At 38.5% G+C, this 13,216-nt stretch overlaps 1 protein-coding gene across 1 annotated transcript in view; it reads left to right on the forward strand.

Moving 5' to 3' along the window:
• The window catches only part of LOC129495517 (PH domain leucine-rich repeat-containing protein phosphatase 1-like), a 209,174-nt gene that overhangs the window by 176,956 nt on the left and 19,002 nt on the right, over nt 1-13,216 (forward strand). Inside the window, exons 11-12 of the mRNA XM_055303106.1 lie at nt 2,509-2,709; nt 5,448-5,610. Of these exons, the coding sequence (XP_055159081.1) occupies nt 2,509-2,709; nt 5,448-5,610 (364 nt within the window). The remainder of the gene's footprint in view (nt 1-2,508; nt 2,710-5,447; nt 5,611-13,216) is intronic.

Genomic DNA, 13,216 nt, shown 5'->3' on the forward strand with positions numbered 1-13,216 from the left:
CCTTTGGAACTAGCCCATGTAGTTTCAACTTGGTTTCATTTCCTGGAGGGGTAGGATGTGGGATTTTTTTCCCCCTCTTAATTTCCCACCAAAGAGCATATAGCTCTTCAGTATCAAATTTCAACAAGATGAGAGAACAAGTCTTTATGGAAATCACTTTCTTCTTTTCATTCAGTTGTTGTGAGGGATTTTCAAAGTCCCTTTGGGAGCTTTCTAGGTGAGCATTCATTTGTTAAGTATTTTTTCCTTTCAAAACAATGTTCCTTCCTTTTCTGGCCTGAAAATACGCAAACATTCATGAATTCTCTTTTTTTGCATCCTTAACTATATATTTCCTAGACAATTATATTTTCATGAGATTGTCCTATAGTTTCCCAGCTAGCCCCATTCCATGATATTTCAGGGCAATACATTTTAATTTGTTCTAATTCTTCACTGAAGAAACCCTTAACAGGGTATTTAAGTCAGGTGATATAAATGGGACCTAAGGAAACAGACTCATAAAAATACTTTGAAGAACTATGGTGCTGAAATTGGTTTCCTTCCTAGTTCAAAATCATTTCAGAAACTGCATGAATGACCTTTATTTTCTTCTGTGTAGCACACACGACTATAATTTCCCATGACTATTTATGGTCTGTACAGCCCTTTCTAACTTCCTTTTTTTTTTTTTTTTTTTTGTAAATGTCAACGGAATACGTGTTTCTTTAATGGAAAATGTTCTATTTTGGGGAAGCTGCTTTTCCTTAGACAAGTAGTGGAGTTGGAGGGTGTGTGTTAGTATGTGTGGGGGTTTGCAAGATTGGGGAGGATTAGTGGATTGAGAGCTTGGCATGATAGTCCTGGTGATGACTCCTGAATACAAAGCCTTCTTTTTGACCAAGGTTAAAAATAACTGTACCTCGTATTCCATATTCTTCTTTTTTTTTTTTTAAGGAAGATTTTATTCTTTTTTCCTAACATACGGCAGAGTAGTCCTGAATTGGACACTGAAAGTTTCAAACCCAAGGGGTTGTGACACAAGAGAAAGGTGGTTCATTAACAGGCTTTTCCAGGTGCGGAGGCAAGGTGGCTTTGACCTTGGTAAGCACAGTGGAGAGTCTGATGGGTGGACACTCCGCATGTTCTGGGTGCTACAGCCTCACAGGGGAGCCCACACAGTGGAGATGCATCGTGAAGCTGGAGGGTCACCAGTGTGACTCATGAGCCATGCACAGTACCTGCTCTGTCCTTCCCTTCTCTTGCCAGTGACCTGGAATCCAATCACAGCAAGAATTTTGTTTCAGTTCTCCAGCTTTGTATTTTGATATTTATGTTGCACAATAACTATGGAAGGATGACATGATTTTAGTTTAGCTAGTTTAGTTTAGTGTAAAAACGTTCTTCATATTTTAGCCATTTTCACTCTCATCTGGATAACTGGTAGCATAGACACTTTTTTGATTTTAACGTAAATCTTATTGACGTACAATATAAAGGAAAAGAGGCCAAATCATAAGTGTCACACTTGACAAATTAAGTGAACACTTGACAAATTAAATGTGTAACTAGCACTTGATCAAGAACCAAAACATTATTGTATTAGAAAAATTAGACCCTCTCCCAGATTCTACTTCCCTTCCCTGACTTCTAATAGAATGCATTAGTTTAGTTGTTTTGTTTTTTAAAAAATTTATTTATTTTAGAGAGCGAGAGCGTGTGTGCATGCAGGGGGTGTGGGGCATAGGAAGGCGAGGGAGGATTTCAAGCAGACTCCTCGCTGAGCACAGAGCCCAACATACGGTTTGATCCACCTTCCCTGAGATCATGACCTGAGTCAAAGTTAAGAGTTGGGTGTTTAACCAACTGAGCCACCAGGCACTCCCCATACATTAGTTTTGCCTGACTTTGAATTTGATAATTACAGACTTATGCAGCAAATCCCCTGGTATTGCTTCTTTCACTCTATTTGTGAGCATCATCTTGTTGATGTGTGTGGTTGGAGATTTTCATTCTCAGTGCTATATAGTAATCTGTTGTTTCAATACAGAGCAAAGTGTTTCCTGCGGTTGTGAGTAAAAATCAGTAAAATGTGGTTTGGGCACCATACTGAAAAGGACTTAGTCACTATGTGATTTTGTTGTATTGTGACCTAATGTCTAATTGTTTTTATTACTCTGAGGGCTCTTTTATTTAAAACTAGGCAATTGTTTTCCTTAAGACAGAATATTAATTTTACCTTACCATTTTCCTTTCTACACCCTACCAACTATAAAATTAATCACTTCCTCTCACCTTTCTCTTCCATAAAAATTGATATATTTTTTAAATTTAACGCAGTTATTGTGTTTATTTATCATAGACATTGGAGTTATATATCCATATGCCTGCTCGTAAAGCCGGGACCCAATTTTAAATTCATATTTTTAAGCCCAGTTTCTAACATGCCAGGTATCAGTCAGAAAAATTCTACATTTGTTGAGGATTCTGGACTCATCAGTGGGATTTTATTGCATTTTGTCATTGTAGCCTGAGATTCCTGAATGCATCTGCAAACAAACTGGAAACCCTTCCTCCAGCCACTCTTTCTGAAGAGACGAACAGCATCTTACAGGAGTTATATTTGACAAATAACAACCTCACAGATAAATGTGTGCCCTTGTTAACAGGACACCCTCATCTGAAGATCCTTCACATGGCCTATAACCGACTACAAAGTTTTCCAGCAAGGTAAAAGATCACAAAGTAATATTCTTCATTCCATTTCTGAAAATGGATTCGTAGATGGAAAAGCAAAAGATAAAATGTTTATTTCCTAGATAATGTAAAGCTTGTTCCTCCTGTTCACAGTTATCTTTCACATGAGCAATGATTAGCATTTCCCTAAAGAGAAATGTGTTAGTTTTTCTAATATGAATGTATCCAAAGACCCAATCATTACAGTGTTCTTGTGATCTTGAAATAAGGTATGTCATTTCATGGATGTGTTTTTTCTTTTGGTTCTTTTTACTAAATTATTTTTGAAAAACTAACCTAATACAGTGTGTGGAAATTAGAACATAAAGTAGGCACTTGACGGTTCTTAATTAGCTACTGGTTTGTGTATTTGTGCTGTGGTGTAAAAGGCACCAGAAAAACCATGTGGCATTATAAATAATTTATGGCTCTTAGAATATTCCATTTTTAATTCTGTTGTAATTTGAACTTCTAATTTTAGGGACCAGTGGCCTTGTGTTTAACTTTGAGGGAATCCACACATGGAGTCTGGAAGGATTTTATTCCACTTCCATGTCATTGGCATTTGTCCATCTAACAAGTTAAGACTTGGAACACACACCCACACATCAAAGTAGCAAACACTACCCCCTCGGGTATTCTGCTGCTAACTACAGCCCAGCACTGGGACAAAGCAAACTATGGGCACAGCTTACCTCCTCTGCCATCAAGGCTACAAATCTATTAAAACTTTATGAAAAGAGAAAGGCTCAAATATGCATTGACTTAAAGTATTGCTCTGGGTTTTTGTTTTTATTTTGTTTTCTTTTTGTATATCTTTCTTTTTTTCTCTCATTTGATGTTAATGATTAAACCTTTTTTTCTTCTGTGTACTTGACCTCTGTGTACTTTTTTTTTTTAACTTCTATGTACTTTTACTATGTACATAATAGTATTTTACTATGGAATGAGAAGATGATAATTTTGAAAGGACTCACAGTCCCATTTAAGACAATGAATGAGCCCTGCAGGAGAAATTACCATCAGTTCACATTTTGAATGGTATTCCTCAGTGACTCATGCCAGTTGTAATCAGCCTAAATACAGAGATTTTTTAATGCACCTCGTAAAGATCCATTTTGCTATTATTTCTGTCTCCCTGGGTATTGTCATGTGTGTGGCACAGTAACTCCCCTAAAGACCCTGAGTTCCTTAAGAGTCAGGACTGCAATTTGTCTCTGTCAGCCCCACGACTCCTATGAGGTCTGGCCTGGGGTAGACACTCAACAAATGGTTGCTGAATTAAAGCATGCTTCAGTGGTCTAGTCCATCAACCACCTTCTTTGTATGTTGAGGGATAGAAACTTCTTGAACTTTTTTCTTTCTTGGGCCTGATTTTTCTACTTTCAGTTATTTTTCATGCCCCCATTCCTCATTGATTTTTCCATATTTCTTTCCAAAATGTAAGAGTCTTACAAATTCAGGCAGTCAGAGCTGGATTACTTCACAGTCTTATGTACACAATGTTGTTTGTAACACATCCTGATGCCATGTTGACTGTTCAGGATATTAAAAGACCTGATGTCGTAAGATGAAAACTTAGTTCTTATTGTATCTTCAGCATATATTTATTTCCAAGATAAGCAAATAAGATAATCTTTATATTTGAGAGATATCAGAAAGAAAAGTAACAAATGAAGACATAGCAAATAGAAGAGATATCAATGACTGTAAACTAAATGATTCAGATTATAAGTTTGAGTTCTACTTACTGGGAATCCTCCGCTTTTTGGAGTCCAGCATTACCAGTGCTGGAGTCCAGCATTACCAGAAAAAGAGAGAGGTAGTGGTTGCTGTTACAGGATTATGGAGATGGAGGGTTTTTTCCCCCTCCAGATTTACAGAAAAGGCAAGAAAACCTAACTCTGAAATTTTCTTTATTTGGTTACTATAATTATTACTTAATATTATTATGATCAAGTACTAATTAAGGTTGAACAATAAAAGACATTCTTAAATGAAAGTGTTCACTATATTAGGGCATTTTATTAAGGTAAGATTAGAGAGAGTCCACTTTTGTATATGTTTAACAGGCAGTGAGAGAAATTTCGTTTAGGTATGGTTTGAATTTGGGCACTGCCAGAAGGTCAGGAGATGATCCAGATGATACTTCCATCACCTTATCATCACCAGTGTCAGAGGAATTTGGGGAGTAGAGTTTTAGGAGAAAGCATATCTTCATAGGGCCTATAACTTCATTCTCCTCTACATCCCCTTGAGTTTTCAGTGCCAGTACAAAGAAATCATTCTCTCAAACTGAGCTCCTTTAAAGCACTTATATTGGATTAATGCTAACTTTTGACCCACTTGAGTAGGATTTTTGTTGGAGTTTGGACTAAGCTACATAGCATAGTGGTTGTTGCCAGGATAACTTATCCACACACAGAGTTTTAAGAGGAAAGGGACATTCATTTTTCTGTTTTTGCTAATTTGAAAAGTTGAAGTTAGTAGTTTCTGTTTTGTAGTTGGAAAGGAGGTATTTAAATACTTCAATACTCAAAAACAGTAGTGGAAAATGGTCCTGTTTGTTAAAATAGCTACAAGTGAATCTTTTTTTTTTTTTCAAGTGAATCTTTAAAGAATCCTTAGGCTCATAGTAAATTCCCTTTTTATTCTCATTATGTATTACTTTCTTTTTAAATTCCCTTATGATCATTTTTGACCCCCTTCCCCTTGGATTTCCTCTTTTTTAGCAAAATGGCAAAGCTGGAAGAACTTGAAGAAATTGACATCAGTGGAAATAAACTAAAAGCTATCCCGACGACCATCATGAATTGCCGGCGCATGCACACCATGATTGCTCACTCTAATTGCATTGAAGTCTTTCCTGAAGTTATGCAGCTCCCAGAAATCAAGGTATGTGGTTTGATTCCACAAACTCCAAGCTGCAGGTCAGAAAAGAGAATTGTTTTCTCTAATTCATCAGTTCAGGATGTTTGTACCTTTCCTAGATTGAAGACTTCCAATCATCCTTGCCCCATCTTTCCTAACCATTGGACTACACTGTTGAGCCAACATTAGGGGAAAAAAGTCAACAAAAACAATAAATAAAAAGATACTGGATTGGGAATTGAGAAAATTATATTCTGGGCTCTGTCCATAACTAGCTGTGTGAGTTAAGGCTAACCATAGGGTCACCTAACACTTTCCCATCTAACAAGACTTGTCCTCCTTATTTCTGGGATGGTTATGAGGTTCAAAAAGTATGTCACTCAAATGTCGGACAGCAGCTTGAAAAAGTTCACGGTACCACTGCACACTCTTCCCCCAGACTCCCCCAGTTAAGTAGCATCCACCACCGCTGCACCCAATCAGTAATAATTCCCTAGATACAGTATCACTACTGTCACCAAATATTCATTTCAACTTAATGAAATTAGCAGATATTATTTCCATTTGATACTGAGCTCCTGAATAATGAAAGGATTTGTGTACATGAAGACAACAAATTGGTGGCAGAAGATAGTCTGCAGTTCCTGACTTCTGACTCAGGGTAGATCATAGGATGAAACCAGTTCAAAAGAATGAAAGCCATCTAACAACTTTTTATTCATGTTTTTTTGGCACAAAAGTAAGAAGTTCTTTACATATCATGTATTTTTTCACTAGCACCTTAGCATTTCTGACCATCACTTTTGTGCTTAATAAAAAATAACTCTGTAGTTACAGACTTGGAGCACATTCTAATCTTCTAAAAGGGAACAGAAGTCATCCTTCTAGGCCATTCCTCTTTTTTTCAGGCACTTCCTGATACGAACTTTGTGAATCAGATTATAGAAAGTGTGTAGACATTTGAAGGCACTTTAAGTAGTACACATCATCTTCATACATTTTGTGGGTTTTTTTGTACATTTGTGGTCAAGGCATATACAAGCCATCTTCTAAGTGTGTGCATGTGTCTGCACACTTTAGGCCAGGATGTATTTTACTTGGAGCACACTATCATTTCATACGTCACTGGCGTTTTAGAGCATTGGTTATAAGCTAGCAGACATAGTTTACTTCTGCTTTCTACATAGTACCTTTCACAGTGGTGACAAGGCAGGGCTCTGAAGGGAGGCCTGGAGTTGATTCCCAGTTACAAGTTCCTTAACTGCTCCATCTCCTCAGGTATAAATGAGGGGAAGAATATTCCTTCCTTTACCGCAGTGCCGTGAGGATGAAATGAAACAGTACGTGTGAACCTTCGAAATAGGAGTGGCACATAGGAAAGACTCTGTAAATGTTAGATATGATTAATACAGTCCTTGATGTGGTTCAACTCTGATGTTGATTATATGGAATACTTCTGTCTGATGATCAGCAAAATCTGGAAATCTGTTACTTAATCAAATACGTCTTGGCCTCCAGCACCAGCAAAGGTTAGCAGCTAAGCTTCCCAGGGCCCCTGTGCTGCCCATTCCTGGACACGGGCTGCGCTGTGGTATCTTCTACGGGGGCCTATTGAACTGGTCTCTGTGCGCTATGCCCAGTGGGACCCCAGTACAAGAAGGGAAAAGTCTCAAGACCAACCTCCCGTTTACCAGTCTTACTTTCTGCTCCTTTTAATGTTCTATAACTCTAAACTGTGGATTAGGCTTGTTGTTTTGTTTTAAAGTATCTGGTTTAAAGTACAGATACAGATAGACATTTAAACTTTTTAGGTTTTGACTAGATTTTGCAAAATCTGACTCTTGTTCTGTGAAAACAGATCCTCTCCTAGACCCTTGCTTGGCTTCCTGGATTCTAAAGTCAGTACCTTCTATTTCTGTTTAACGTTTTCCCTGTTGACTTTTGCCTGTAACTGACTTTACAGCTCCTTTAAAAATTTTACTTCTGGTATTGCCTTTTTAGTGATTTTTCTTTCTTTTGGTCTTTGATTTTTCTTGTTATCCCAGATATTAAATCTTAGCATTTTCCATATGTTAATAATGTCCTGTCTTTCTGATCCAGCTCTTCCATCACCAGCAGATAGAGATTTTGTTGTTGGGGATTTTTTCTGGGGTGGGAGTGGTGGTGGGTAACATCAAGTATCCTGTATGTGCAGAAGTACACATTTCACAGCCCTGGACAGATAGTGTTGATAAAGTAGTAGTTATAATGTTTTAGAACTCTGAATTGGCATGTCAGTGTTCTTTCATATGAGAATATTTTAAGTTGCAGTGTAAGTATTTACACACATTTAAACCATCCAAAAGAAAATTCTGGGTGAAAAGGCTTGGCTGTATCTCAAATGATAAAATACCTATGAGCATCTTCACTGCAAACTGAGCTCTAAATTAGCGTGTTTTTAATGTCCTCAGTTGAAATACTCAGCCTATACTAAAATTTTATTATTGAGTTAATAACCCTAGATTATATTCATATTGCTTGTTGGAAATAAAGTGAAGTAATTGTAAAGTAGTTCATAAAAGGTATTAGATCATTGCAATTATAAAAACTGAACAGGGAACATGATTTAAAGAAGCATGGGCCCTGGTATATTTAACTAGCTTGTTCTTTCCAAGCAGTCTCATCTTTTAAGGCATTGAAGAAAAGTGCTTATTCATAGCTTTGTTACCAAAGCTCCAAAGCCAGTTATTACTTAAAAGCATAAATAAGTTCCCCTACTAAAATACATGTGCCAAAATATATTTTTGTAACTTGAAAAGCCATTATTCATCTACCTCTAAAACAGAGAGTGTATGCACCTTCTAATCTTTGGATTAAAATTTAGATCTGGCTATTTTCCATTTTGGTACGTCTTAGTGAGATCTGCTCATCATCAGGCATCAATTTCTGTACTTGAGCAGGAAGATCATATAAGTTGTTAGTAAGAAAAAGTATATTTTCAGAGTTTTCCAGCGAGCCCAAGTGGACCAAGTGAGAGTACTTTTGTTCCTTAGTTTTGTTGTCTTCACTTTGTTTAGCACTTTCAAATGAATCTTCTACCTTTAGTCCTGTGTTCCCTGAGCAGGTTGTATTCTATTCTGGTCCTAAAGTAGACGGGCTTCCCTCTGGATATAAATCAGCTCTCAATGAGCTAGAGAAGAAGATATGATCCCAGAGTCACCACATAAGCCAGACTTGGCTCGGCTGGTCCTGGGCTGAGGTCCACATTTCGGCTACTCATGGCTAATGAATTCAAATAGCAAAAGTGATCATGAGTATGGCATTCAGTTCCCCAAGCTCTTGGTTGAGTGATTTCCAATTAGTGACTTACTCTAACCTTTTTTGAAGTGTAGTTTAAGTAGGTAAAATAAACTGGTGATACATATAGTAAATGAAATGTGTAGTTTAAACACCATATTAGGAACTTCTTTTTAAAATTTAACATGTTCTAGTGGCATCTTGATTTTAATTACTAGATGAACAGTATCTTTTTAAAATATTTCAAATTTTCTTCAGAAGATTATTTTCATGTTGTACTATGCAGTAATAAACTACTTGGATAAGGTGAGTGAACTCATCTCTAAGATCTGTGTTATTTTCACTGGGAAATGAAGTATGAAGTATTTTTAATATGCCACAATCTTGACAATCTTGAGAACAGTGGTTACAGGAAGTTGACTATCCCCTGGAATCAAACTGTTTGCTACTGTTTCTAAGGTGAGATGAGAGAGAGAGAACCAGTGTGGTGATAAAAACACCAAGAACATGGGGAAATGGCTGGGTCAGAACAGATGAAAGGAAAGGGATTAATTTTTTGGAAAGTAGGATAATGCAAATGAAGACAGATCAGGGACCACTTTGGTGTCAGCTGGGTAGAGTAGCCGACTTCATAGATTTATAAGGTCATTGATGCATTTATACTGCATATTTGAAAACCAGAAATGAGGAGCAGTCATCATTATGGTCCTAGAATCTGGGTCAGGAATAATTATTTAGGAAATTTACTAACATTACCTTTAACTTTGATTCCTTACAAAAATCCCGTCCTGGAAAGCCTTCTTGGAGGTCTTAGCAGTGGGCCCTTCGCTGTCACAACCATGCACACTTGTACATGTTGCTGATTCGCACAACTGGAAGTAGTATTGTCCATTTCCTGCTCTGGCCTGGGAATTCCCCCAGGGTGGGGCCTGTGATGCCATCTCTGTAGATCCCTGATGTCTGATGTCTAGCTTATTGTCTGCCACATTAGAGGTGCTAAATCTGTGTTCCTTTGGATGAATACTTGCATTTATTTGCCTCTTAATGAATTCATAATAAAAATTAGTGAACCTGTTCAGAGAAAAATCAGTCTTTGTAACAGAGAAGGAGGCTTTATATAAAATTAAAGGTCTTCTGCAACTCCCTAATGAAAGGTGGGGCAATTTAAACAATATACCTGTCTGAATAATTACAAAAATAATTACGTCAGCAAAAGCTTTTGCCCCATGAGGGCAAGGGAGTGTGAAGGTGATAGGGAGCCCCCCTTTTGCACCTGTTGGAGTGGTTGGGCAGCATGGCTGAGGTGGCAGGCTAGCTGTGGTCTGAAGAATGAAGCAAGCCATTGCAGAGTCACTCAGCTAGTAGGTGAAGTTGTCATTTGAGGGTGGCACAGGCAGTTACTGGGCAGGTAATAAAATACACAGTGCTATGGAAAATTGATATGCCAGGGGCGCCTGGGAGGCTCAGTCAGTGGAGTGTCCGACTATTGGTTTCGGCTCAGGTACCGACCTCAGGGTCGTGGGATCGAGCCCTATGTCAGGAGAATCTGCTTGGGATTCTCTTTGCCTCCCTCTGCCTTTCCACTCATTCTCTCTCTCTCTAATACATAAATCTTTTAAGAAATTGATATGCTTGTGTCTTTTTTTAAAAAAAGATTTTATTTATTTATTCATGATAGATAAGGTGGGGGGGGGTGGCAGAGACACAGGCAGAGGGAGAAGCAGGCTCCATGCTGGGAGCCCAACATGGGACTCGATCCCGAGACTCCAGGATCATGCCCTGGACCAAAGGCAGGTACTAAACTACTGAGCCACCCGGGGATCCCCATGCTTGTGTCTTAGTAATTTTTTTAATATTTTATTTATTTATTAATGAGAGAGAGAGAGAGAGAGAAGGGCAGAGACACAGGCAGAGGGAGAAGCAGGCTCCATGCAGGGAGCCCAATACGGGACTCGATCCCAGGTCTCCAGGATCACGCCCTGAGCTGAAGGCAGGCACTAACCCGCTGAGCCACCCAGGCTGCTGCCCTTTAGTAATGTTTTGTGAGGAAAACATTATAATAAAGATATTAGAGGCTTGGTGATAATTATACTTAAATGATAGATCAATTCTTTCTCTTTAAGATGCACTGATTATTTTTCCGTGCTCTTCACTAGATGTATTAGCAGTAATTTTCCTCTAAGTCATGAGTTCCTCCAACTAGGAGTTATCTAACTTTTTCCGAGGCTTGGATAATTCCATTTTGAGTATTCTTACCAGAACTTTGTGTTATAGCCAAGTAATTTTTGTAAGCTATGTCCTAGAATAGGCCTGAGAGAGAGAAAGGTAACTTTCTGTTAGTCACGTGGTAGACAAATTTAACATTCCGTTTAACAACATATTTTCCAGAAAGTTTTAGTGTATTAAACAATAGAGAAGCATATGTTCAACAACACAATATGCAAGTACTGTGTTTTTCTCCAGTCTCACCTCCCAATTTTCTATTTTCCCAGGGGTAGCCATTATAATCACTTAGCCAACAAACATTCGTTGGGAACTGTTAAAAGAATAGGAAACAGTACTTGTATAAATAGAGCACTCACTATTTATGTTAATGCCAGTAAGTCAGTGCCAGGTACCAGCATCCTGCAATTTTTATGAACAAACTTCAATGTGCAGAACTATCAAAGAGTATTTCTCTCTTGCTTGCCACTGAAGAAAGTGTTGCAGTGTGGTGTGACTTAGCCCAGACTGAATTTAATCTAAGCACATGTACCTCACTTCCCATCCTAGGAGACTGAATTACTAGAGACTCTTCTTGGATGACTGTTTCATCTCTTCACTCAACAAATAATTGTCTACCAATTCCCAGGCAGTTAGCTGTTTATTGGTTCCTCATTTGAACAAAAGTATTTGTTGGGCATCTGCTCTTTGTGATGCACAGTGCTCAGGACTCTGGAGAAGTGGTGGTGTCTGTTCTCCAGGATTCTGGTCTAATGGAAGGAATAAATAAGCAGATACTTTGAACAAGGAGCATCAGTTTGAAACAGGGGTCCTAGTGGAATTGGCATGGAGTTGAAACCTACAAGAACAAGGTAGATTTTTACCAAGTAAAAGGCAAGAAAGCCTGAGAGTCCCTGTCACAGAGAGTAATGTGCACAGAGGCACAGGTGAGAACATGACACCTGCAAGACCTGGAATTAACTTTGACACAGCTGAATATAGAGTGTGAGGAAGCAGGTGGTGAAAGGTGGAGATGAAGGGCCTTATTTGACATGCAGAGGAGTCCGGTGGCAGATTGGAAGGCGGTAGGGAGCAACTGAAAGACAAGCCAGAGTGATCAGATGGGATAAAGCACATCAGAGTCACCCTGACAGCAGTGGGGAGTGGGTCACAGGGAAGTGACACTAGAGCAACGTCAGGATGCTGTCCCAGACCTCCCAGGAGAGGCGATGCAGTTGGACAGGATATGGGAACTGGTTGCAGTAAATTAAGGGGTGGGGAGGGGGGTCCAGTGCTCGGGATGATGACAGGTGCCACCTCTAAAAGGATTATATATAAAGATATCACTGGCATTATCTTTATAAATAAATACCCTGCTGAACTCATTTTATGATTTTGCAATTTAAAGAATGAGCAATTTTACATCTTCAGAACTGTGAAAGTTTAAATCATTAGGTAACATTAAAAAGCATTGCTTATCAATATCATAAAATTTAGTGTTCTGAAAGGTCTATAGCCTTTCCTTGTCGTGCATGCTCTGACCTGAATATGTTTCTGTCAATTATTTGTTCTAAATTACATCAGCCAGCCCTTACACTTGGGTGTCACCACTACTCCACACATTGTGTGGATACCATTTGTCTTGTCTGTGCTGATGATGGAATAGCTCATCATTAATAAGTATTATCAGTATTTCATTAAAGTCCAATTGACTGTTGATGCAACCATTATTTACAAGTAGGATAACAAAACAAAAAGGAGGTAACAATTTCCCCAATTAATGTTTAGGTTAAGTGAATTTATGTACTACTTAGAGTGTTAAGGTTATCAAAGGTGATGGGAGTACAGATATGGATTAAGTGCAGTGTGATGAAATTGTACCTATTTTTTAAATTTTTGTTTATATTAATAAGGCTGCAAGAATACAGAATAATAACATTGGTTGTATTAGGGTGCAACATTTAAGGGAAGTTTCCTAAGCTTTTCTGCTGGTCCAGCTTTTGGTAATGTGGTTATAATGCTCTCATAATAAAAAATAATTACTTGGGATCCCTGGGCGGCGCAGCGGTTTGGCGCCTGCCTTTGGCCCAGGGCGCGATCCTGGAGACCCGGGATCGAATCCCACATCGGGCTCCCGGTGCATGGAGCCTGC

The sequence above is a fragment of the Nyctereutes procyonoides genome, unplaced genomic scaffold (assembly GCF_905146905.1).
Source record: "Nyctereutes procyonoides isolate TBG_1078 unplaced genomic scaffold, NYPRO_anot_genome, whole genome shotgun sequence".
Lineage (NCBI taxonomy): Eukaryota > Metazoa > Chordata > Mammalia > Carnivora > Canidae > Nyctereutes > Nyctereutes procyonoides.